The sequence below is a fragment of the Oxyura jamaicensis genome, chromosome 15 (genome assembly GCF_011077185.1).
Source record: "Oxyura jamaicensis isolate SHBP4307 breed ruddy duck chromosome 15, BPBGC_Ojam_1.0, whole genome shotgun sequence".
Taxonomy (NCBI): domain Eukaryota; kingdom Metazoa; phylum Chordata; class Aves; order Anseriformes; family Anatidae; genus Oxyura; species Oxyura jamaicensis.
Window position 1 is genome coordinate 1,903,421 of NC_048907.1, and position 26,950 is coordinate 1,930,370.

Here is a 26,950-nt window from a genome sequence, read left to right on the forward strand (position 1 = left end):
AACAGGAGCTGTGCTCCGCTGGCTCTGCTAAGGACATCCCATCCCGGGGGGCTCAGCAGCACCGCAGCTCAGAAGCTCTAACGTCGAGACCTGAAGATCGGTGCCCATACGCCACTGGAAGCTGGAGAACAGAGTAACTGACACGGCGTCTTAAGAAAATCGTTTTTATTTCCTTTTTTTTTTCCTCTTTTTTTCTGGAAGTTCTGATGTTTACAGATATGCTTTTATTTCTGATAGCGTAGCTTCGCAGCAGTAAAAATCACAATGCAGCTAGCAGAGCAACCGAGCTAAGACCCATAAATACCAGCACGGAAAACAATGGACAACCACCGATATTTCTATACATGAGCTATTATTTTAATGTCACATTTTGACAATTGTAAATGGTCTACAGAACGTATGTGGGCAAAAGGCAATAAGCAAGTCTTTTGAAACACTAGATGTATAATAAACAGCGCATTATCAACATTTACATGATTCACATCAAATTGATGACATCCTAAATGTATTCCTTTTAAAGGATAGAGATTTTTTCAATAAAATATTACAATTTTCATTTAATACTCTGGTACAATACTTCATACATTGCAGGAAAAAAAAATAAATGCAAGGTCTACTCCACCTAGTAAGAGGATCCTTTTTCATTAGTCTTTAGTACTGTAATAAACAAATCACAATAATGTCATAAATAAACAGGTTTGAAATTATTAATTACATGTTTCACTATTTAAAAGGGAAAAATTAAAGAATTAATTTGAAATAATGGAAAACCAAAACCTGACTACACATCCTAGCTGTGATTTTTCCCATCCCTGCAATCAGAAAGGAGACAGGTTTTATAATTTCGTTAGCCACATCCTGGTTAATTAGGTTTCAGACACATATCTCAAGAGGGAAAAGTAAAGTTTGGTCAGGATTAATAGGAGAACCGATCGGTCCTAACAACAGTTAGCTGAAATTAAAGTGTATGCTATAAAACATTCAGTAAAAGGAAGTCAGCAGCAAATTCATGCTGGCATAAATTATTGTGCCTTAGGAGTTGGGTTAAAGTTTCCCTTGTGGTGTAAAGTCTCCCGGACCAGAAGACTTCAGAACCGCATCCCTTTTCCGTTCCACTGATACAGCAACAGCTTGGAAATCAATGCACAAAACAGCTCTAAAAAGCTCCCCAGAAATACATGAAGCTCCCGTATCCACTCATCTCCTCTGAACCAAAGGACATTTCTCCTTCTCACTTCATCCGTCATAAAATCCAACCATTGTTTAAAATAATTTAAGAAACGCTCTAAGAATGATCCCTCTCTTGCTTGTGCATGAAAGGCAAACAGATTTCATTTTGCAAGGCTTTCCCTGGGGTATTCAGCAGGGCCCAGCACCCCACTAAGAAGCAGCGGAGTATTTATGCACAACCTCTCAGCTTCTGCTCCCCTCTCATGGACATTCCTCTGCCGTATGCTCCCCAGGATTAACACACGAATTACCCTGACTCCAGGGTAAAAAAAGAAAAAATCCTACAGTGGCAGCACCTAAATAGCTAACATCAGGTTATGAGAGGCAACGTTTTGTTGGCCACGGAACTGCTGACTGTTTATCCAGGTCAATCATTTAACACATCCCATTAACCAAGCTGGTAACAGAGCTCAGATTCATTCAGGATCCTTCTCATTTCTCTTGACTTTTCCTTTGACATTTCAGTTCGGCACAGAGTAGCTCCAAACCCGAACCACCTTCCACCTCGCTGTAACGTATGAAGTGTAGAAGTTGTCTAACTCTACACAAAGTTTTAGACAAATACTGAGCTTGCTGCCAGTTGCTCTCTGTGAATACCAACACTTATAACTGATCCCTGTTCAGCAGGATGAAGCTGTAGATAGGGACAGGAAAAGAGGCAGGCAATGTAAAATTGGTATTTCACTACCGGATGAGTAGATTTCTCTCATCGTGACGAGAGATTTTAGATCAAGATAGGGCACAAATATCGTGACTAGACCGTAAGGCGATGACACAGAACCACATTATGGTACGCTGGTGACAGGAGTTCCAAAAAAAACCCAAAACCTCAGAAGACAAAAAGGACAATAGGCAAAGTAACAAAAACTCTGCTTAACATTAAAGAAGCACCTTCATTCAGTTCCAAGTGTTCAAATATTTGATTTTGCAAAGCACTCTCGGGAAAAGGTAACGTAGCTCACACTTCACCTTTCACAAAGCTGCATTAATTACATTCCAGGCTTCAGCATCATTTCACGAGGAAGGCCACTAACGCCACATCATTGGCCCTGCACCCTCGCATACAGCACCTCAATGCAGTGCTCGCCACCTGCACGTGCTGTAGGAAAATGGCAATAATTCCTTAACCGCCTAAGTCTTCCCCAAAAACACGGGGAGAGACGTTGGTAAGACACCACTGGCACCTACCCCTAGGGACCGACTCTGTCGCTAGTGCACACACGCCGTCGGGGACGGCTGCGACGGGAGGTTCTGCTCCAGGTTTAAGACAGAGCAAACCAAGTGAAGAAACCCAATTACCTGGCAGCTTAACGGCAGCTCTTAGTTCTAGAGCCTCTAGAAGAGGGTTTTGTTTCGCTGACAACAGTCAGAAGTGGATTCAGATGAACAGGAACGGCAATTTTAATGCAGCTCTGAAAGGCACTTCAGGTAGAACGGTGGCAAACTCCTGTCTGATGAAACGAACCGGGACAAGCCTGCTGGCCTGGCTGCCCGCGCTGCCCTTTGCAGCTAAGGCAATTGCAGTGGACAGCGAGCTTCCACTGCTTCCCCCACACAGCTTGAATTTAGCCACTTACACTAGCTTAAGGCCTTACTAAAGACAAAACTAAACCAAACCAGAAGGCCTAGCAGCCCCCACCTCCCCAGGAGAAGGGGGGAAGAGGGTTACCTTCAGGTAAGAGCCTGAGCAGTGGGTTGCTTGTTTCACTGTTTTTAATGTGCTGTCAAGGTGTTAGCATGCAACTTTAAAAATCTCTTTCACTCTGCAAGTCCAATCTCCTGCTTAATAGACGAACACAGACAAATCAACAGAGACAGTATCCTCACAAACCACTAGGCCACTGTGCCTTTTGAGAGATACAGTAAAATTCTATTTTGGGTCGAGATCACATAAAAAGAAACTTCATTTGATGTAAAGGCTACCTTACAAAGTTACTCCAAAATAGCCCGTCCAGCCACTCAGCTAAGTTGTAATCAAAGCCATCAGTTACCACAAAAAGCATCTTCATATACTGCTCACCCCTATGAAACTCAGTCTGAGTTTGAAATGTATTAGGACTAGTTTTACCGTGTAGCTGATTCTATTCACACTGGTGATCCACTGTTTTCGATCAAGTATTGTTCCCATCAGTATTTTACATTAGTGTAACGGATTTATCCATACCATTGTTCTCCCACCACCCACCCCCAGAAATCCCACAACGGCTCAAATGAAGAAAAAAAAACACAACACCAAAACCAACTAATAGCCATACTGTGAAACAAAAATACTATTAAAAAAAAAAAGGCATGGATGACAGTCCAACAGTTTGCTGGATTCAAAACTGACTCTACAAGGTAGTTGTCTACATTGTAGAAAGGATTTCCTTTTATTTGGAAAATAAGCAATTGTAAATCAGGTATTGGAGAGAAGTGATATAAACAATCTTTAGATGGTCTTAAGTTTTGCCTACTGTTGAAGGATTAAAACCGTAAATTAAAAAGGTACCAAGCCTTCAGAATTCACCGTTCATGTGAAGCTTCTTCCATCTCTTTCTTGACCTTTTTAAAAACCATATTCATTTCTGGAAAAGGAGGAGAGAAGAAGATAAAAACCATTTAGATCAAAAACAACAAAAAAACAACAAAAAATAGCAGTTAGAATTTCTTATTCTGACATTACACAGAAGTGCTCGCTTTTGACTCAAGAAAGCCATAAACTCAACTGAGAGTCTCAAACCTTGCTCGTAAGCTGCATGGTACTTTGGCATTAGAAGATGAGATTGTGTATTTGAGATTGTGGAATAAATGGAATAAATGTATGCAGAAGATGAGGTTGTGGACTAAATGGATGAAGCATACTTACAGTTACCAAGTGGAAAAGGGAAAATAGGATGTCTGAGGTCTTTAAAAGCACAGGAGGAAAAGATGATGAAAGGCTTTAGGTTAGAATCCAGAAGAAGTAAATGACTAAAGAAAGACACCTTAAATTCCAAACTATTCCTTTGCCGTATTCACAGCCCATTCACTAAGTATCAGATATCTGATCAGCTAACAACCAAGCTAATAACCAAACTACAATAGCTACTTAAAACATAACAAAGAGATTCTACAAATTTCTCTTTCAGCATAAGCGAGGTTTTCATTTTACTAGTACGCCAACAATAGTACACAAATATTGATTTCGAAGATTTCACTCTCTGCCAACAGTAGCTTAAAAACTTCACTAAAAGGGCCATCGTATGAGATCAGTTTCACTATTTTCTTCCAGTATCTGCTCCCACCACACAGGCACAGCAGTCATCTCGCTTAACACATCTTTTATGAGGCCGAGCATTACATTAAGTGTTCTTTGAATCTCTTTAGATGCACACAAATCCTTAGCATCGACCAGCAGCAAAGACCACTTATTAACGACATGGAAAGTTCAGCCTGTAGCTGCCACTCATCGGACAGAACTCCAGTCTCCTGAACAACAAAGATGTCCAACCTGTGTCACTGCTGAGTCAGGGCATGAGAACAAACTACCAAGCCAATACTCCACATCGTTTTGAAAAGGGTAAATATAGATGCACTTGATCAAAATTAGTCTCTGGAATTTAACCTCCTTAAGCGTGGAGGGATTACCTGTGTTTCAAGTGTTAAAAAGACTTCTTACAGTTCAGTTTTGCATACATTTTCCTCAAACCCCACAGCTCCAGGCTGGATACGCAGAGTCACTCCCAACATACATACCTGCCTTTGCATGGAAGTCTCTGTACATCTTCTCATCTGAAACTTTTCTGCTGTTGCATCAGCCCCACATTTTCATATACTCTAGCACTATCTTCTCTCATTCTGAAATGAAACAAGCAGTTACAGTCTGAATAATCCTGTTGGAGAAAACTGCATACACTTCATGCAGCGACAATTTATTTTGCCCAATTTAGCTGAAGGGCAAAGCACAGGGCAACAGTGTAAGGGCAGGTTCCGTGATAACTCATTCAAGATCACTGAAAATTAGTACAGTTCAAAAGTAACAACAGAAACGAACTTACTCTGGACACGTTGGGGTTGGGGTACAGGGTGGAAGAGGGCTCTGATCCCCACTTGTCTGGTCCGATAAAGAATATTTAATGTTTGTGTACTCATGACCTTTTCTTTTACTCTTCTGTGAAACAAAACACAGCGAAAAGCCAGCTTTGAATAACTAATAGAGAACAATAATTGAAGGAATACAGAAATTACTTGCATAACTAACCAAATTAGTGTTTAGAAGGGTTTGTCTGTGAACATGAGAGAGCTCGGTTCTGTAGATAACGCACACAACATGGACAGGACCTAAAGCTTGGCTTTATTTGTTGAAAAATGGGGATCTTCAGGTCTTACAATATCCCTCCTCCCACCACCACCTCCAGCAGAACACAGCAGCCTTACAAACCAGCACTCGTACGCAACCTTCGTCTTACTTGGCAGACGAAACCAAGTTTCATTCTTTAACAGACAGAACCAGCTCGTGGGCCTCCCACTGACCTTATTTCCATCGCAAAGATGTGGCCAAATGAGTAACAACACTGTTTGTGAGATCTCTAATAAAATAACATCCTGGGCCATTAGATTTGATATAAAAAGAACCCAAGCTGTCATTTATTTTCTGTAACATATGTTACAAGCTGCAGCCAATTTTGCTGGCATTCATCTAAAGATACCAAAGGCTCCAGCAAGCAAAGCTACAGGAAGACCGAGGATTCTTTTTCTTTGTTTTCAAGGCAAACATCCACAATGCATACACACTCTGCAACCTACATCTAAATTAAAGCCTTGCTTCAGAATTTTACAGGATGTTGGCTTTCTGTTTGTCTCGTTTTGTTTTTCAAACGCTCAAACAAGTACTACACAACCGACCCAAGTCGATCTCACAGCAGAGGCCGTCAGAGCCTCAGCAGAGATCTGGCTGCTGCCTCCCCATTAACAAAGCTCTGCACAGCGTTTTAAGTTGAAGCTTTTCAAGATGGTTTTCTGAAACTTGCTCAACTTTTTAAGTTATTTTACAGAACTTCTTCCCATCTCAGCCTCCCACCTACTCCTGACAGATCACTTTCAAACAGACCACCAGCCCAGATTAATTGCCTGGAAGGCTAAAATCAGACACAAAAGATTTAAACACAATGCAAAGTGCAAACTGCTGCATTTGACAGCGCACAAACCCATTACCTGCCAGTAATATTCTCAAGCCTAAAACCAGAGCTTGATTTTTTTTAACCACATGACGAATGGCAGTTCAAGCTATAGATATTTTATACAGTAAAAGCAATTAAAAGGAATTGATTGGTTCTTCTATTACTTAAGCTGATTGGAACAGATAAGCCAAGATAAAGTAGGTATCTGGCTTCCCTTCCTTCAGCCTAATTCACTGCAGTTATCCTTTCTAGCTCAAAAGAAAAGAGATGTGGTAAGAACTACTTGTTTCCTAGAATACGAGAATATAAACATTTCCAGGGGAAAACAAATAAATAAAATAAATCCGATTTGCCTTTTTTCCCCACTTGTAAGATGTCAGGCAATATCTAACACTACGCTTAAGTCTATGAAACCTCGAGGCTCTCAGCATTGCAATGCCAACAGGGAATGATGACAAAGCAGGATTTTTTCTCTGAATATAAAAAAAAATGCAGGCACGTCTGCGAATAGCAGCAGCGATACGTACACAGCCACTTCACCCCAGCTGGCTGACAGCGCTGCATGACAAGAGGCGCTGTTTGCCCAGGCTAGCTAATGCAGCTACCTAGTTTCTTCATCAGAGCTGGCCTGTGTTCATCCGGCTTGAGAAGCAGACAGGCAGCACAACCTCATGCTCTTTCCTATGTACGTGCCTTAAGTCACTTCCCCAGCTTTGTTCAGCTTTCAGGTTTTACTGTAACTGTAATTGAAGCAGATGTAGAGAAGCAGGTTCAAGAAATCACAGCTTCTCAAAACACTAAGTTTCATTCCCAAGCTCTTTTTGGGGTGAAATTCAGGCACTTCCTACAGTACTGTACTAATCTACATGAACAATTTGTTTCTGACCTCCAAAAACATGCTTTGTAGCATTCCTAATTTGCCATCTTCTCCCCTGCCCCCGACTATTAGTTCCTATAGTCAAAGTGTTGCTTCTGTCTGAAAATCACCGTACTGTTTTATTCCTGTGGCTGCCACCAGCCCTTACAGATCAAGACCTCATGATGTGAAGCGATGCTCAATTTCCAAATCAAGATATTTTTATTCTTGTGCCTCCTGAGCTAGCAATATAACAGAGGATGAAACACAACTAATTCAGCCTGATGACTATCGGACAAATGCCCTGCTCCACTCAGTATCAAAATACCATTCAGAACACATTACAGCAATCAGGAAGTTACAGAACTGGCAGCAGAAAGAGACCATATTCAAAAGCTGAGGATGCGAGGCTTGCATAACACCCATGCAGAGGTAGGAGGGAGCTCTAAGGTGCAGTCAGATGACAAAGCCAGGGGGAAAAAAAAAGTACACCTGAGGGAGTTCTTGTTCTTCACTTTGTGTCTAATCAGCATCTGAGCACACAACAGCTGTCCTGGGGAGAGGAATAAAGTCTCTACCCTCTCTGCTGAACACATCTACATCACACAGGCAAATGTAAAACAAGCTCTGCCACACTCCAAAGAAGCCAGAAGCCACACGAGTGCAAAGGCTGAGCTGGCACATTCCACCTCTAAAAGAGGGATTCCACCTCTAGAAGAGGGATTACATCTCACACCTGGCACTGCACTAACCATGAACATGAAGCTCCCCACACCTGCCTGATCAGCTACCTGGTTTTATCTCCTGATCAGCAAGCCAGTTGTAGAAGGAAAGATAATGAGATTCTGAAACAAAAAGATAAAAATCCCAGGTGACCAGAGGTTAGGGTAGAAAGTGAAAGCAACAGGAGGTAGAAAGTGAGTTCTTTATAACAAAACTACGCACTCAAACCCTACAGTCCTTTACAGAAGGTGCAACGGGGTACCTGAACAGGAGGAATGAGGGGGGGTCTCATGTTTGTCACCACACATTCCAAAGCTCTTCTCATCACACCAAATCACTCGGAGTGACTTGTTGGACAGTGTACTGCAGGATCACCAAACTCATTCTTTACCATCTTTCAGTCCAATGCACACTGCTTTTATTTTAGTTTTCTAATTCCATCTAATAGTTTAAGTAATTCTTAAGCACGGTGATCTGAAGTACAGGCTACCTTCTCTGAACACAGGTTCCAGGCCCAGCCTTTTCACAACGCATTGGTTCCACAGTCAGCAGGCAAGCCTCCAAAAGTCACAGGCAGCAAATGAGCAACTCCCCGCTCCCATCGTAACATGCTCCTATGTAACATTTTATACTTTGACGTTTTATACTTCAGGACAACTATACCTGCTCCTCTTCAATTCTGCGCTGTAGTGTCTCAATGTAGTGCTGTACTGCCATGTAAATAAACCTGTACTGTGCTTCTGTCTGAACCATTCCTGACCGTTGTGATCTCACCATCTGAATGGTCTTTGGAACATCAATATCACAGTCCACACCTATGAAAAATCATCACAACGTTAAGGACAATAAAATAAACTTTGCCTTTGGAGGACAGACCGGTCTGGTCACTTGTTCCAGCAGAACACAGCACAGCTGAATGCCCTTGCAATTGTTTTACTGTGACGCATCGGTGACCTATGTCAATATCCCAGCAGAAAATAAAAGTGGCAGGAAACCTACCTTTTTCTCTGATTATGTCAATAAGAATATCAATCACAATGAAAGTTCCCGTTCGCCCAATTCCAGCACTGTAAAAAAAGAAAAATTAATCACTTTGCTGTCTCTGAACAAACACCAGAACACTTATCCAAGCTACGAGGCCAACATTTAAGAAACATTACATTTCCTAACTGCTAACCAAAGCCAAAAACCAAACCACGCAGACAAACGTGACTACAAACCTAACTTCCACAGAAGAGACAGAAGTCGTAACAGCAGTTTCTGTATGGTGGGGCTTATTAACAACCTTGAATCAGAAAGCACTACAAAAATTTGCTTTACAAAAAAAAAAATCATTTATATGTTGAGAATGAGCAGTGATATCTCACTCATAGAAGGTGGGATAGGAGACCAGAATTCCCATGAGCCTGCACCTGAAATATATCTAGTCAGGACTGGCACCACCTCACACAACACCAGAAATTCTCATTGATACAGACACGCACACTGAAAGACAGCCTGCTTAGAAGACAACCATTTGACACCTATCCAGCATATGTAATTTCCCCAGAAGTAAAGCACAAACACCTTGACAGACAGAAGTCTGAGGAGCTCAACAGGAAAGTTGCCTTCCTTTAGAGTTTTCAGCTTTTCCCTGCCACCCTTCCCCAAAAAAAGGATCCAACTGAACTCCACTGATGGAGAGGAACAGCGCATCACTGTACCTGCAGTGGACCACAACTGGTCCTGCATCAGAAATGCTTTCTTGCTTATGGTGCACCTCCTCTAGAAAGTCTAGCACGCCACCAGGGTCGCTTGGGACTCCATGATCGGGCCAAGTTCTGAAGTGATACTGCCAGACTGTTCTCTCTGTGTTCCCCTGGAAGGAAGATTCCAACATGTGAAAACAAAATCCTCCAAATAAAAACCAGCTAAGAGCATTTACTTGGCAAAGTTGAGCCAGATCAGAAGGTGGCATATCCAGGCTTCTGCTCAGCATCCATGGCACCACAGCTCATTTAAAGGAGGGAAGAGGCCAGAGTTCTTCCCGGTCTGACAAGTCAATGCCCTTTTTCTTATGCAGCTGTTTCCAACGCTTCCATCCCCACCTTTAGAAGCCATGGCAAAGCTCTCTGAGATGAACCAAGGGTGAATGACCTTCAGCTGTCAGACTCCTCATTCATGTGTGTCATAGTGTCATTTACCTTATACGCTTCTTCACACTGTTCCAAGCCCACGGACGTATCAGTCTAATACATCCTGTTTATTTGCTTCTTCCCCAGTTATTTTGCACCCTCATCCAAATTGTTCCTTAACGAGGAAGTGCTATTTCCACACCAGTTCACTGTGCACTTCCTCACCTTTGATATGCTTTAAGTGCTCTTTCTAGATTCTGGACTCCATACAACCAGTTTCTTCTGCTACAGCCATCTCCATGAAAGGACAACAACAAATGCTAGCTGGACTGAAGTGCAATTACTTAAAAGCACTGTCATGCTTCTTTCCAGATCTCCTTAAAGCTCTGTACCCAGGCATCTTGTACTAAAAAGTGCTTAGGTGTAAGAATCTGCAGCTAGCCCAAGGACAAAGCGGAAGATGTATGGAGCTAAAGCTGGAGCTTCAAAGAAAGAGGCAGGGCTCAATTTATTAATCTCTTAGTGCTTTTATTGATTCCAGAGAATCAATAAAAACCAGTCTTTCTGCATTTTTTTTTCCTGATTTGCAACCTAGATTAAAAGGGCAGAGTTCCTGACATACTTACCTGCCCAACTTTAGAAAGCTTAAGCTCTCTTAGCGTGTAATCGTGTGCTGCACTCTCCTTAACGTTCCTAACGCGCATAACACCGTACTCCTTGAGGGAATATTCATCAGGCCAGTACTTGACGCACTTACTCTGCAAGATTTAAAATTAAAAAATATATATTTTTAAAAAAAGTAATCAGCAAGAAGAAAGACTGGTTCGTAAACTGGTTCAACAAACCCTTTTCTGAAAGCTTTCATTTCTGAATACACAGAAGGCAACTACTAGCACCAAGCGGACAGCTAGCTGCCAAGGTGAGGTACATTTGAGGGGAAAGTTTCTTTTCCTCATCACAAAAGACCGGATCATTTCAGACAAAGAGATACATGCAACCTCTCCTTTCTGCAGGTTTCATGATCATCTTAGTACCTGTTTTGCCTTAATAGTTTCAAAGCCCAGGGATTAAACTAAAGTTACTTATACCTCTACCCAGCTCGTGGTTTAGAAATACCAAGTAAGAGATGCTTAAGCACATAATTCCCTACTTAGACAAGATGCCTTTTTTTTTTGGTGGTGTTTTTTTTTTGGTTTGTTTTCTTTTGTTACTTGTGCCCTTTTTCCCCTGCCTTCTCCAAAAGGATACAAGCTAAAGAAAAGCTGATGTTCAGAGCAGAGCCCTGAACACAAGACCAGCTGGTACGGCAAGTCCAAACCAGAACACCCAATGTTAAAACTACTCTGACAGAACGGATGCGTGTATTATCAGCCTAATGGACTACTGCGTACAAAACACCACTTCTGATTTGTGAGCATTTGTTTGCTTCTTCTATAGTGCATTGTAGAACATGCTCAGAACCCTGGGCAGATCTGAGACATCTCACAGTTCCCCTCTTTCTTAAGCAAAGTGCTCTTGAAGTCATCTCTGATCCAGAGATTTCTCTCCCTCCTGCATAACTGAAAGCGTCTTGGCCTGAGATAAAAAAAGCTTTTATTTTATATCAGAACTGTTATTTGCAATTCTTGAAGAACTTAAATAGGCACCAAGAAAAAAAATAAATAAAAAAAAAAACAAACAGAAAAACAGGAAAAATCAATGCATGCAGCACTGATTAAGTAATCAGACATTGAAGTGTTTTATACAGCCAGAGCACAGTAAGCAGGCTTAGCACAATTTGGAAAGAATCATGGAGAAACTGAAGAGTAGCACAGCCCCATTAGTAGGTTATCCAAAATAGAGGCATATTCAAGGCAGCTCTTCCAAAGCAACCCCATAATTTATTTTTCTTCTTTAATTCTATTTTTCCTCCAAGAGAAAGACCTAAGAGGAAGGTCACTGGAAAGGGGTAGCTTCTCTCTCCTTCAAAGCACTCAGGAAGAAAATACAAATCATGTTCCTTTATAAGGGATAATGAATGGAAGTTTCCTAATCCTAAAATAAAATAAAATGAAATAAAACCACAAAATAGATCCTTGGGTTTCTACAAACAACAGCAAATGGTAGCTGAAATACTTAGACGAAGAAAAGCCCAAAAAATCTACAGCTATTTGTCTTCTGCACCTTTGCTCAGGCTTTTCTTTTGTGGCAGCGGTAAGGAACTCCTGCAGTTATCAGCCATCCACAGAAAAACATCGGCTGTACTTTCCACTTGATTATTTTTTTCAGAAGTGACACTAACCTATGGGAAGAGCTTTTCCTTCAGAAACAGACCAATGGTTTAATGAAAAAGGTGGGCAATGGTATGTGAAAAAAGGAGAGAAACTAGAAAAAAACACATGAACTATTCAAGAAACATTAAGATCAGAAACAACATGTTCCAAGGACAATGCTACACTACACAAGGGAATTGGGATCTGACCATCGCCAGGATATCAGAATTGAATTGCTTTCTATTCTTCCCTGCCATATGTCATTAGAACCCAGAAGAAAAGTAACAGCTTCCTATTTGCAGAAGGCAGTGAATAAGACGATCTCTGTAATTTAAAGTGAGGTTCTTGGAATCCACCACCATAGGACAAATTTCCTCTCTTAACACAGTCAATATTGCCAGAGCAGTGTGCAAGGTGATTACAGACTACAGAGGCTGAATGGGAGGCTGTGTTCATGCAGAACAGAGCAGTCAAAGGACCCAACCTCAGGAACAGAAGTGCTAAATCATCCCTCACTGCAAGGTTCTTAACCTGGTACATTTACAGCCAGAATCGCCAGCTCAGCACGTAATGAGAATCTTATCAAATTCAAGCACAGAAAGTAAAGGCGGAAGAGAGAACAACCTTCTAGTACAGTCTAGCAAGTGTGACCCGAATGAGGTGATGCTGGGCTATTACACTGCCGTTTCTAGTTAAAAAGCAACATCCTCTTATCCTCTAAGTTCATCTTTATAGGAATAAAATCCCACAACTTGCTTTTTTAGTAAAGTCTACACAGACTTGGTAAGCTAAATTAAATGGCAATATATTAAAAAAAAAAAAAAAAAAAAAGAAACAGGGAATTTGCCCCTTCAAGTAGCAGAATGCCTGTTTGGCTACAACATCCACCCTTCCAGCGCCTCATTCCCTGAACAACTTTACAGTGTAAAGGTTCACATTCAGTAGCTAGAATGTAATCAGTCAAACCTTACAAAAGGGAGGACGTCATGATATGACAGGAGCATACCCTCAGTTCCCACAGGCACCAATAAGAGAGGACACCCAGCACCTTCCAGAAACAGGTCTCCAAAGACCGTGGTGGCAGACCAGATTTCAGCACGAGTCCATATAACCAGGTCTGTTCAGTCCTTACTTGCACACAGATGCCATGACCTTTCCTGAGGGCAGTTCAAGATGCTGTTTTTACCTTTCCTCTTTCCACTTCTTTTGTTGTCATAACGATAACTCGAGAATTCTCCTGGAAGACCATCCTCCAAAAATCATTCACTGTATTCTGTAGGCAACCTTGAGTAGCAATGTAGCTTTTTTTTGGCTTCGAGTTGTTGCACTTGGTTTCAAACTCGGGCTAGAGACAAGAACGATTTAACGAACAGTGACAAATGTGATTTTTAGAAGACTAACTTCAATCCAGGAGAGCAAGTTAAAAAGTAGGCATGGGCTGTAGGTAGGAGCATACTTACCATAATAATATTAGCATTGATATAGTCTGAAACAGGTTCATTCGGATCACCATCATGTAGAACAACCCTGGTGTGATCAACTGGAAGAATACATGCATATGTACATACGTTAAGCAGCTGCATCCTACAGCTGTGAACACAGAGCTACTTCTAAATATTCGGCAGATAGGTACACTTCTTACTGCTACCGACTAAACTGAAATTTAGAAACGACTAAATTGTCACATTCTGTAAATTAGTGGCTAGAATACTCAGCCTTTCCTGTTCCCCACTTCTTTAAACAAGCGTCCAATTCCTAACAGCCTGGACCAACACGAGAGTTTATCTAAGTCAACACAAGTGGGCTCAAAGCTGCAGGATTTGCACCATGCAGTTTTGTACCACCAATTAATCCTCTTAAGTCTGAGCATTTCAGTCTGCTGAAAAACAGTTTAGAGATGTGACGCTTTTCAATGAAAGCTGAAGACAAATATTAGGGAATCAAAATATCTGCATGTACCAAGTGCAAATGTTTGAATGGAGATTGGAAATTGTATGGACTAACACTGATAACATGAAAGTGGAAGTTATCATTAAAGAGAAGAAAAAGCGCTCTGATGCTTAATTAACTCTGTATTCACCAGCTTAAAAAATAAAGCAGAGAAGAGTAACTGGCTTATATTATAAAGAAGGAAGTCGGTACTTACAGGGTAATATGTTTTTGTATCTATTTTTGTTTTTGTTTTCTTGACGCTGACCTTCTTTACGACTATAGAGAAGTTTGCATTCTTGCTGCTGTAGAGTCTAAATGAAAACAGCAAAAATAACCAGTTTCAATAAAAGCATCAAAAAAAGGTAGAGGCTGTTTCACCACAATTACAGTTATCCTTTCCTTGAAAAAAAAAAAAAGATACTTGATTATAATGCCAATCAATAGTCAGAGAGAGAAAAAGGAAGGGGGAGGGAGATCCCAGGTTTTTCCAGTAGATTTCTCCACTCAGACTAAGCACAGCATTGCTTCCAAGGTATGAAAAGGCAGTGACAGGAACACAGGAGCATGAATGACAAGGCAAGCTGTTTTCCACTCAATAAATTGTATACACCTCTGAATACAAAATTTTGTTAAGCCACAAACTGTAACCTAAAAGTCTTCACAATATTGTTCTGACCAAGCAGACTCAAGTTGGTCCCTTAAATTTTTTAGGTGTAAAAACACTATGCAAAGAAGTGCCCAGGACAATGTCAACAAACAACACCTGAGGGAAAAACAAAACCAAACAAAAAGCCACGCGAGCACCTCCCACAGCCAGGTATCACTCGCTAAGTGCTCGAGCTGATCTCCCCTATTAGCACAAGGCCATTTCATGAAACCAGTACAAAACTTTGCACGGACCTTCCCACGTTACCACGCTAGGGGCTGGGGAGGTGTTAGGTAACTCCAAACGTGGTTATCCATAAATCATCCTCGGGCAGAAACAATAAATCTGCACGGGGATTTCTCCCGTTGGCAAGGCCCCAGTTTCTCAACGTCTGGTTCACAATTAATAACGACAAGGACAACAGCACTTCCAGACTTCATAAGCGTTGCTTAGGAGCAAATCCACATCCTTGCAAGGAAGCTGGAGGGACCAGAATCTCAATGCCTTTGTTCCAAGTTTTAATCCCTAAAGCAGTACCGGCCTGACTAGAAGAAACACTCAGGCTTTGGAAGCTGCTCCCTTCACTAATGCCACCCTTAATACTCCTTCAGAGATTGCTCGTACTTTAAAGCTTGGGCATTTCAGGCACATTTACTCACTTCTATTTCAGCCTCTGTGATTGTTACTGCCTCAGCTTGGTGACCTTGGACTATTAGGCTCATCCTAAAGCCAGGGAAACCAAAGGACAAAAGCAATACGGCAGAGCTGTGAGGTTTTGTGTTTGTGAAGCACGGACAGAAAGCACGATCCCATCAAGTGTGCTCGCTGCTCCTAGCCACTTTGCAGCAAGCTCACCTCTTGCCATGCTGCAGGTCTTTCAAGTGCCATCATCACAGAGCACCTTTATAGAATAACACTTCTGAGTCTTGGCCAGGCAAAACACCAAGCAAAAGAACCAAAAGCTAAACTCCATTAAAAAATGGAAACAGTTAAGTGTGTTGAAACTAACTTCAAACATCCTCACTTCATACAGTTAATTGTTAGTGCTCTGAGCATCCCAGAGGAGAGATCCATGAGCAGCAGACTCTAACAAGCCCGTTACGAGATGTAAACAATGCAGCAATAAATCCAGAACAGTCCTCAAGTTCACTCCACCACCGAGCACTAAGCTCACCGAACAGTCATTTTCTGGAAGCAAAAGCGTTCCAAAGACTGTCAACATTTCTGCCTGGTGGTTAGCAGGACGAGGCACATTCTTCAATATGCCTAAAGACAAGTAATTTACAGGCACCATCTGGGCTGCCAAATGATAAACAGGCCATGCAGAGATCCAGGGACAGCCTGGCGTTTGCCCCCTGCCTCCTCCCACCAAGACCGACAGCCACAGCTTACCTGAGGAGAATGAGAAAGCGTGACATTAAAACTGCTGTGAGATTGCTTCGTCTCCAGAAACACCGCAAAACAAGGTGGAAAAATATAAGTTTTAGGGCTGACCTCACTAACAGCAGTGAAAAGGAAAGACATGTGGAATGTCTCAGTAAAAATTTTAATTTCTTGCATTTACTTTTCCTCCAAGACTTCAGGCTTGCTAGCAAATACTTCAGGAAAGTTGTGGGACAGGAAAACACCTTGCTTCTAAGAACCGACTGATAAATCCATTACAAGTTTATGCCACAAAGGCCAGAGGTCAGCAAAGAAGTCATACATGTCAAGTAATAGCCCAGTCATTTTGACAAATCAACGATCCGTTCCTAAATGCACTGTGCAAGAGTGCTTCCCTCAAGAAAACAACATTAACTCTCGGTCTCTGGTGAGCCAGCGCCAATTACAAGAAGGGCAGGCCAACTGGGGACACTTCCTCCTTTTTATGCCCTCTAAATACAAGTATGGTGTGCTTGGAGTCTGTAAGGAAGCTAACAGACACTGCTTGGCTAACTTGGAAATGGATGCTCAGGCTAAACAACACGGTGGTCGCAGCGCAGTGTATATTGATTGCCATGAGAGGACAAGGCGCGCCACTAATCAGCCTCAGCAAAAAGCAGGTGACTCCCAGATGCAAGTCCTAGCCATAGAGCGGAGGGGCTAAGCTTCCTGACGCTGCAGGCCCCACGTCCAAGTTCACGTGTTGAATTCCAACAGAGACAACTCAGGGATGAGGCCAGGTCACCTCCCTGAGAGGTTCACAAGCCACTGATGAGAACTGTCCGTGATTTTCAGCCCTGCCTGCCATGACCTCAACTATTATATTCCATCTACACTCACAGAGAAATTTGTTACCTCTTTTCTTTCCAACTCTCACCAACGGTCTCAGAGTGCAGCCCCTACGGATAACAAGAGCAGACTGGAGTGCATTGAGCTAATGAATGTGTCTGAACGAAACGTGTTTCATCAAAATAGCGCTTTGCAAATCCATCACTTTCTGAGAAGTCTCTTAAATAGCATTACAGAGCCAAAAGCAGCCTCTCTGTTAAAAATCTTAGATCACAGGACTTTCCAGTTTCCTGTTGCCATCTGCTGGTGGAGTTCCACAATCCACTATGGGAGTGCTGGGGGGTGTGTATCAGAAAGAGAAGTCAGCTCTTTATATTTAAGCCACGTGTAAAGCTTCGGGCTGTGACCATCACGTGCGTGCAGTTAAGTCACTCCAGTTGTCAGCGAAGGGTTAGGACCCGGGCTAGACTCGAGTAGCTTGGAATGCATTACACAGCATCCATGCTTAATTTTCTCTACTTGAGAAATTACCAGTTTCAGCTGTATTTGCTCTCAAATCTGGAGTAGCTCCCTGAAATCACTAGGCCTTCATTCAGAGGAGGGAAGGGTGGGCCAGCACCGCTATGGTACACACAAGGGGTATGAGGAGAAGAGAGAAGGAAAGGGACTGACTGGGACGGAAATGAAATATCTGAGGAAAACGAAACAAAAATAAATCTCCAAGAGCCCAAGGAATATACGTAATCGAAGTTGCTTCATCTCAGAGATTGTGAGGATACTGCTACTGTGCTGGTACCTGTGTCACCAAGAATAACACAGGCTAGGAATCAGGCCTGTGCCTCCAGAAATATAAATCCAGCCTACCAGCCTCCTCCTGTCCACGTGGAGAAAAGGGACCCAGGAATGAGTCCAATTAATACCTTGTCCTGGTGGGCCAGGTGTGATGCCAGCTGTAGTAAGGCTCCCTCATGATGGGGAAGATGTACAGGAGGGACTGTGCTTAGGTATTGAATGAACATCCTGAAGAATGTAATTACCTCTCAGGAAAAAGGTCAAATATTTCAATCTTTATTAGCAGACATGGGAGTGGAACTGCTGGGTTTTAAGATATGATCTACCCGACACAGGAGAAGGGAGAAAGAACAGGGATCTGAAGTGATGGAGGTAGAGACAAGCCAATGTCAGGAAGGCAGTAACAGACCTCTTTTAAGGAGCACAGATTTTTGATAACATAACGTTTGAAATATAATGAAGTACCTCAAATTCTTCCCAGAAGCCCTGCTTGACTTTATCTGTGGTCTCTGCTAGCTTGCTTAGCTCTCGCACTCTGCTTTCAATCTCTGCAGCGTTAATACGGGTGGTATTCAGAGGCTAAGAAAGATACAAAATATTAAACAGAGGTATAACAGTGATACAGCAGATAGTTAAAACACAGATCCCCTATGCTAAGTATACTTTATATAGGCAATTCTAGGATCCAGGCATCTCTTCGGACTTCAGGATTTACCATTCACACACTGAGGGGCAGTGAGGGTAGAGAGGAAGGGGACAGGGAATAAATGCTTTTAGAGAAAGTCTCGTGGTTGTTCTTCAGTATCTAAAGTTATCTCATTTCTGGACTGGTCTTTTGATCCCTATGGACCATAATGAAGCCAAGGAAAGTTTTCCTCGCATCACAAACACGAGTCTGCCACTGGCAGATAAAAACTATTCCAGCTTAGACCTAAATGACCGAGTTTGTCATCCAGTTTCATGAAGTATCATTCTTCATTTTCACAATATGAAAGGAAAAAAACATCTAACAGAACACATGGAAAAACCTTCTCTTCCCCAACAATATATGCTGAAGCTAACAAAATTTATTGTTGTTTTCTCCATTCACTCACCTGCTTGAGTTGCAATACTGTGCCCAAAGTTTCTACCATAGGGTTCTTCTTATAATGCTCCACTAGATCTGTCAGAGAGTCAAATTTCTCCCCTCCACCAACATCGTATTTTAGATCCTTGAAAGACAGATGCTCAGTCGTCAAAATAAACGCATTTCATCGTATGAAGTCTACACTGATATCATCTTTAGGCTATGCAATGTTAGAGAAATTCTCTTTAAAAACACATGTAGAAAAATCTAGTAAAACCTTTCTGCTAATGGCTGGTAAACAAGAAGCACACACACATTATGGAGGACAACATCCTTTGTGTCGCCTGACTGAACTCACTTTGTCTGCCTTTTCAGGAGAAAAGACTCCTTCTGAACCGAGGCTCAGTCAGCTCGAGCAGGCTGCTTGAGCTACTACAGGATTAGTGTCCAGGGGACAGCTTTGGAAATCAATTCACATTATGATTCAGTCCTGAAAGGCAGGTGTTAACTGCCACCAGTTTTGGTGAAGCGGTTCTGTTTTTTTGTTAATGTCATGAATGTTTCCAGTAGTTAACTGCAAAGCAAAGAAGTTTTCTTGAAAGGTTAGCGTAAATACAAAAAATAAAAATAAGAAATGTGAAGGCTCTTTGTCCAAAGAATAGAGACCTGATGTCTTAAGGTCTCTCCTATGCTCAGGTTCTACAAAACACATCTGTTTCAATTTGTCAATTGTCATACAATTAAAACAAAAAGACAGAGATTTGAGCATTTAACATCAACCCGTGGGCATGTATGAAAATGCCAAGACCGTAACTTAGTAATATTTAAATGAATACTTCAATGAGCTACCCCTTATTAAATTCAAGCTTTAGATTTAGAAGCGTTCCTTAGTTAAACGCTCAAACCTGCTTACAGGATGTTGATCATTCTCAGATGAGGCATTGGAAAATGACAGGGGAAACAGATGGACTTGAATAGATCTCTGTTTGTCCAATTACCCCTATTTTTATACAATCTATACAGAAGACTGCAACTCACTTGAGAAGGTTCATGAACACGAAAAGCTCCATCAGTAAAGGATTTAAGATAGACTTCTGATGCAACCAAAAGCAAACCTATTAAAAGGTACTTGACAGCACAACACGATCCAGCCAGGCAAGCAGTCAAAAATAATAACACTCCTACAATTTTGAAGCTATCAAATTAGTCAATACGATCAAACAGATGATACGTATCGCACACACAGTACCAGAGGAAAAAGGGAAAATACATTTTGGTCTCTAGGGAAGTGTAGAACGGCCCTCCTGTTAGCATAAACCCACTGCCCATGGAAGTAGTGCTGTTAAAGAAGCTCCTGCTTCATCATACCTGGCAGTGAATCATGACGTGTGTCACTTTAGATTTCCCATCATTACTCTCTCCTTTATCATCTCCTGTCCGGACAGAAAGAACAAAGTCCCCAGGGTGGCTTTGACTCTCACGCACAAGAAAGCTTCCATGTTTTCCTTTTTCTGTTAAGAGTTTTTCAGCTTCTCTTCCAGAGAGATGCCCATGAAACCACCTTTAAAGAGAGTAACATACAGACAGGTACGCTGCTTGTCATTCCATGGCTGAATCCACTGGGTCTAAATAGTTATTACAAAGTGAAACACACTGAACAACAGCGTCCAGATCTAAAGAAAGCCTCACAATTTATAAAAAGAACCCCAACTCTTGGAAGCATACATGTACACACACACACGAGTGATTACAAAGCACTTCAAAGCAGGCACTTCCACCAGCACTGAAATTTGCATTTCATGCAAGCTTCAAACAAAGCTTTGATTTGGATCCCCTACAACAGTCCAAATGGATTCCCTGGTGCCCAATAAATGCGAGCTCACACAGCAACCTTTTCCTCAGTTGAGACATTTACTCATTCTATTTCCTTCATAAGGACACACTTTCCCAATAAACCTGTGGGAATTTAGTATCTTTGATAGTATTTTTCCTTGTGTTTTTTTCAAATTCTGACATCTACTGGCCACTGAGGCTTATTTCTGACGTGCACAGACTTCTTAGTATGTCAAAAGTCTCAGATTCTCCTTATGAGCCATGCTCCTAAAACCATGAGTTTGAGCAGTTTGATTATTTGCATGCCATTCACTTTCCTCAACTTATGCCCACTGCTGGAAAAAAAAAGGTGTATAAAATTACACCCAGAAATATTACGGCAAGAATTCCAAGGCATAACGACTTCAGGAAGCACTTGGAAAACTTCTATAAAAACACTTTCTCCCAGTAAAAATCAAGCAATCAAGCAACTTTCTCTTCCTTTTTTAATATTGTATCATGCCAGGAGGAAAGCTTCAAGTCCTATTTTCTTCAGCACAGATTGTTTTACCTTTAACCATGTTTACCAGTCTGCTCTTCAAGTAAGCACACTGAAATCAGGGGGATTACTTTCGGTGGCTACCCTTCCATCAAATGGAAGCCAACCCCAAGGAGATAACATGCATTCATAAAGAAGTGCAGCGAGATTTCCACCATTATTTCTGACCTTTCAGATGTAGGATCAGCACAGTTCAGCGGATACTTCAGCTCTATAACGTCTCCGTTCTTTTCTTTGAGCTGCCCATGGTGTTCCATGTAGTACTGCACTAACTCAGCCAATGTAGCAAACTTCTCTCCTCCGTAGAGGTCATAGTAGTCTCCTGTGTTCTGGATCTTGATGTGGGTGACAGCTCCAGTTCGTCTAATGTTTGAAAGAAGGAAGAAACCGTACAAATCAGCTGATTTCCAATCAATCACCTTTACATTTATTGTTTTGTTGTCCAAGTTGGAGAAATCTAGACTTACATTTGTATTACTTTCCAACGGAAACCTTGCAAAATAGCTAACCTAGTGCAGCTCTGAAGTGTATGTACTTCAGCTGCATCTCAGTGGCTTGCGAGAAGGGGAAGTGGCTGTCCAAGAAAACAAAACTTAATTCCATAACGGGGATTCTCCAAGCCCATATAAGCTCTGTGGTCCCATGGTATCCAACAAGAATCCCTCAGACCCCCAAGAAGTGCACGCACAAGCACAAGGTGTGGAGGGGTAGGGAAAGAAGAACTCAGCCTTCTAAAGATGTCCATCACAGCTTCTTTCCTACTTTTGCTAGGATTTCTCACTCATTTCTAGGATCTCTCCTTTAACAAACAGCTGCCTTTGCCTGAGGGCTCCTGGAGCCTCTAGTATTCATGAAGAGCAGCTCTCTCATCTGTTAAACAGGGCCCGTTATGTCAAAGGTATCCAGGCAGCACCTTTCTTATCACCAAGCCTGCTTTTCCTTTTTCCTTCATCTACTTCCTCTGCCCTCCTTTCTTTGCCCCTACCCCTCTACACGGTGTCAGTAGGACAAGCGTTACAAAAGATCTATTTTGGAAGCTGAAACGGCACCGCAGTTGCCATTAAAGACTTGCTGACTTTTCCTAGAGGAAAAAAGTCAGAGCAGCATTTCCTTGCAGGTGTTTGATCAGTAATTCAGATAAGCTCTGCTACTTTTCTATGGTTATCAAATAGAATTTAAAAGGCATAAAGTTATGCAATTATCAATTTACTTCTGCTTCCCCATAACATTTACATCTCTCAGCTGTATTTCTATCCCAGGTTGGGTAAATGTATTTGGGAACTTCTTTATGGAAAACAGAGGTGCTTGGGGGAAAGCGAGGAAAAAAAGCAAACAACAAACTAAAAAGGGATCTGTGCATTATGTCATCTCTTACAAATAGTTCGTTTGTGACCCTTTCCCAGAAGAACAGCATCAAATGGACACCCTTACCCCATCTGAGAAGGAAAACAGACGATGCCAAAACGTACCTCACAGAGAGCGTGAAGTCTCCTGGGTTACTTTTGCTGGGCCGTGCCAAAAAACTGCCATCGACTCCTCTTGTTAACAGTAGGTTTTCTGCCTCCACCCCAGTAATATTTGGATGAAACCATCTATACGAGGTTAAAAATAAAGAGAACAAATAAATAAACAGAAGATCTGGGTTTTGAAGTTAATTTATACATCAGAACAGAACAGTACAACAGTTTCAGAAACAGTACTGAATTCTGCTCCTAAACTGGTACAAATTTCTATCTTAGTACTAGGCAGAAATTATTCTTTTCATATTATATTGCAATTTTACATACTGGTAAGAAATTCTTTGCAAGTCAAAGAGCTACAGCTACAGATATTCAGACGGCTTAGACTACAATGATGTCAAAGAGAGGCACGCAGTACAATCAGGGACCACAAGTCACACGTTTTCCCTGCTCCTGGAAGACAGAACACTCAAAGACACCGAAAGGCAATCAGGAAAAATACTTAAAACAAAACCCCGGACAATATTTTAAAGGTTAAAGATTAAACAAAACCTCATCCTTCAGTGCACAGGTTGACCACCAACCAACAGGAAAGGAAGTTCTCTTGGGGACAACCTATTCGGTTGCCCAGCCTTCTTCCACCTTCCTCAAGGGAACGAGGTGCCAGACCCAAGGCCGCTGCTCTGCCTTCTAAATACCATGGCGATTTGTCCGGCCCGAACACGCCGCGCTTAAATACAAGCACCGAGGAATCTCGTATCGATGTCCACCACCCACAAGCAGCCTAATGAGTGACTAATATAGTGCCTGGCCAGAGGAGGGCTGTATATGGTCTATAGCCAAGGAGCTGTGTCCCCACCTATGGCATTAGCTTTTGAGACTTATTCTTAGCCATTCGGTTAACGCATCTGCGTTTCCTCTTAGCTGTAAGTGAGGAATTTTATTGCACTCCTGCAGCTCCGAGCTACACCTGTGCCCCGGATGAAAGGACTTTTTAATGAGGCACCGTTTCAGGCAACAAACCTAAAAACAAAACAGAAATCACCACGCAGCCTGGGAACAGAGAGGCGAACACGGCAACTCAGAACTGCTCTAGTGGGTTTGTCAGGCTTTTATTCGGTGATTAAACGATCTCCTTCGTCCTTCAGCGCGGCTGTAAATCAGGCACTGCGCAGGGCACAAGTGAAAACGCACTTCTGGATCTGCAAAGAGCACGGTGACTCCTCTTTGTGTGCCAGGTCCTTGCTTTCTCTGAAGTAAAGCAGAACATGAGGGCAAAAAGGCTCTGCAGCCAGCCTCCTTCCAGCTGTAGAAGCGCTCCATCTCTGCAAAAACCGCACAGCATTTCTAATTGTTCCTGATCCGGCCAACGTTTCACAGTAAATTGCTGTAACAGCAAAACACGCGAGTGCCTATCTAAATTTAGGGTTCTGACTTCATGACTTCAATCGGTTCAGCTCCTCCTGCACTGAAGGTGACAACATTCTACCAAGCCCTGACCCAGCCTACTCCATCCACGCACGGCTTCCATGCAAACACGCTGGGCAGTTTTAGAGGTTCTAGAACATTCAAACCTCTAGCAAGTCATTCAAATGGGAATTAGCATGACCTGTGCACCAATTTCATTTCAAAACTTAACGAGCCCTCTTGTTCATCTTGCTTTTTTCTCATTGAAGATATCCCGCTTGCACTAAGAATGCCACTGTACCTCTAGCTGAAGAAAACCAAACCTACGCACCATGGCTCGAAAAAATACTACATTAAAAAACTTCCAAGTTATTAAAACAAAAGAGAATGAATCAGTAAGTAATCCCACATTTATCTGACGGTTACTTCAAGGTCAAGAAAAGTTCTGTTTTCATGCAGCATCACAAGAGAAACCGCACAAGCAACAGTACCTAGGATGAGCTGATCATTAAGTAATGTCTTCTAGAACACGACAGTTGGCCTCAAAGAGCTGAAAATCCATTTGCCACGCTTCCGACTCCAAAATTTTACTTCCATTAGGGAAAAACAACAACAAAGGCGTGACAACATTTTGAACAACTTAGAATCGTTTTAAATGCACATAGGATTCAGGAGACACCTTTGTGTGGTTTCAGGTTTAGACCCAAAATATATAAACGCGAAGAGGAGAAGTTATTGGAATTAACCTTACAGATTTATTCTACTATTCCATAAGGCTCAATTAATTTATCTTCTGTCTCTCACCCTAAACCTTAGTGCACCTGGAAGTAACTGTACACAAGCTGTTAAAAGCATTAAATAACTGAAAAATCGTAACTCAATAAACAGAAGGGACTACAAGCAACCTGTGCTTAAAAGATAGGTTGAAACCGTGACAGATTGTTTAACAAACAAAAACGTCACCCCTCACACAGACACTCCTGCTCAAGGTGGCGAGAAGTTACGAAGCGCAGCAAAAGGAAAACTACCTCTGGGGGAGCGAGGCGCTTACTGCACTTTATGTAACTTTTGTTCTGATGGTAACTTGTTCCCCTGCTCTCTCATCCTTGTATTTTTGGCTGTGAGTAGGAAGATGCATTTGTCAGCCACCCCAAATAGAAAAATGGGGGTGTTAGTGATCTCTGTTAAACGGTTCCGGCCCGGCGATCAAGATCCCTCCATTGAAGTTCTGCCATCACACGTGTGCTTTTGAACCTCGGCGGCCGCATCCCTTCCAGAGCTGGCAGAGCGAGCAAGGGGGCCGCGGGCACAGATAGCGGTAACATAACCCCCACGGAGGACTTTCTCTCACACTTCCTTTTATAGGGATGGAATGCATTTCAGCCTCTTTTTTTTCTTCTTTCCTTCTTCCACCTCTATTGCGAGCAGGTGCAGAGGCTATCCCAAGCAAAGGCCACCACTGCTAAGATGTACGGTCAAGAAAGCAACACGCACACACGATCCCACGCTCTAATTAAGCCGACTGCCCTCGCTGTGCAGGGCACGCTCCTCGCAGCAGCTCTGGTGGGGGGCGTTCAGCAACACGCCCTCCCAAGTCCCTTCCTAGCTTGCAGTGAGACTGAAATATTGGCAGAAAAGATCAAATAGTCGGGGTCTCGCTTACAAAAGCAGGGGGGTATCAGCTAAGCAAGGAACCTTTTGCTGAAACCCACGACATGGTTGAAAATGCAGCCTTGCATTTTTTTTATTTTACTGTTATTTAGAAAGGGATACGGCTGCATTTCGCCCAGCCAAGGAAAGCTCAGCAGAACCCGTGTTTCACAAGTCATTCGCTGCCAACACGCTTCTCCCACCAAACTGAAGAGGCCGAGAAAAGAAGAAAATCAATACGTTTTTCCATGCCACAACGGGGCTGTTCCAATCATCTTCTCAACAGCAGGAGAGATAAAATCGGTGCTGGGTCTCAGCTGTCACAACCACAGCGCCACGGAGGTGGGGAGCGGTGCTTTAATTACCCCTATTTTTAGGCTCACCGGTTGATATCCCTAATTATTTCTCGGCCTCGCTCACAACTTAAAGCTAAGCTCCCCGAGTATCGCTGCGGCCTCGAGATGGCCAGCGAGGGTTTCCCAAGGGATGCAGCGGCTCGTGGCGGTGTGTGAGGGGGGACAACCCCCCAGAATAAGCAGAGATGCTCCTGGGAAGTCCCCAGACCTCATCCCGACCCCCTGTGGGCTGCCAGCCAGCAGAACCACGGGACATCCCGAGTGGGAAGGGACCCGCAAGGATCCTGGAGCCCGGCTGCCGGCACCACACACCCAAGGTTTCACAGCCCGAGGAAGGGCAGCACAGCGCTGCCGCACGCCTCGCGCGTTAACGGGGGCTGCCTGAGGAGAAGCACCGAAATTTCAGGCCGGGCCCGTCACCAGAGCCCCTTTTACTGCTCTACGTCCCTCAAACCCCCCTCACGACCACCATCACCCCTTCCCACCGCCTCAGGGGGACCCCGCCGCCCCCCCCCCCCAAAGCCCCAGGCCCCCGGGGCCGCCCCGCTCACCTCCGCGATGTCATGGTGACCGCCGGGAGCCGGGGCTGCGGCCTCCCCCCGCTGCTCGGCCGCTGCTCACATGGACCCCCCCCGGGCTCCCCTCAGCCCCCTCCCCAGGGCTCCCCCTCAGCCCCCCTCCTCCGGGCTCCCCTCAGCCTCTGCCCCCCCCTTGGCCGCGACCGCCGGCGGCCTCGGGCCCCGCAC

General features: G+C 43.0%; 1 protein-coding gene across 1 annotated transcript; it reads right to left on the reverse strand.

Annotated features, from left to right (window-relative positions):
• Positions 1-168: 168 nt before the first annotated feature.
• PTPN11 (protein tyrosine phosphatase non-receptor type 11) lies at positions 169-26,882 on the reverse strand. Its single transcript, XM_035340534.1, has 16 exons — positions 26,756-26,882; positions 22,801-22,923; positions 21,500-21,694; positions 20,329-20,521; positions 18,989-19,105; positions 18,360-18,473; positions 14,460-14,556; positions 13,774-13,853; positions 13,500-13,658; positions 10,688-10,819; positions 9,651-9,805; positions 8,947-9,014; positions 8,611-8,762; positions 5,247-5,359; positions 4,945-5,046; positions 169-3,794 (listed from the first exon to the last, which is right to left on the reverse strand). Exons 1-15 carry the CDS (start codon positions 26,767-26,769, stop codon positions 4,977-4,979), a joined length of 1,782 nt encoding a protein of 593 aa, XP_035196425.1. The 5' UTR covers positions 26,770-26,882; the 3' UTR covers positions 169-3,794; positions 4,945-4,976.
• Between the last annotated feature and the right edge of the window lie 68 nt (positions 26,883-26,950).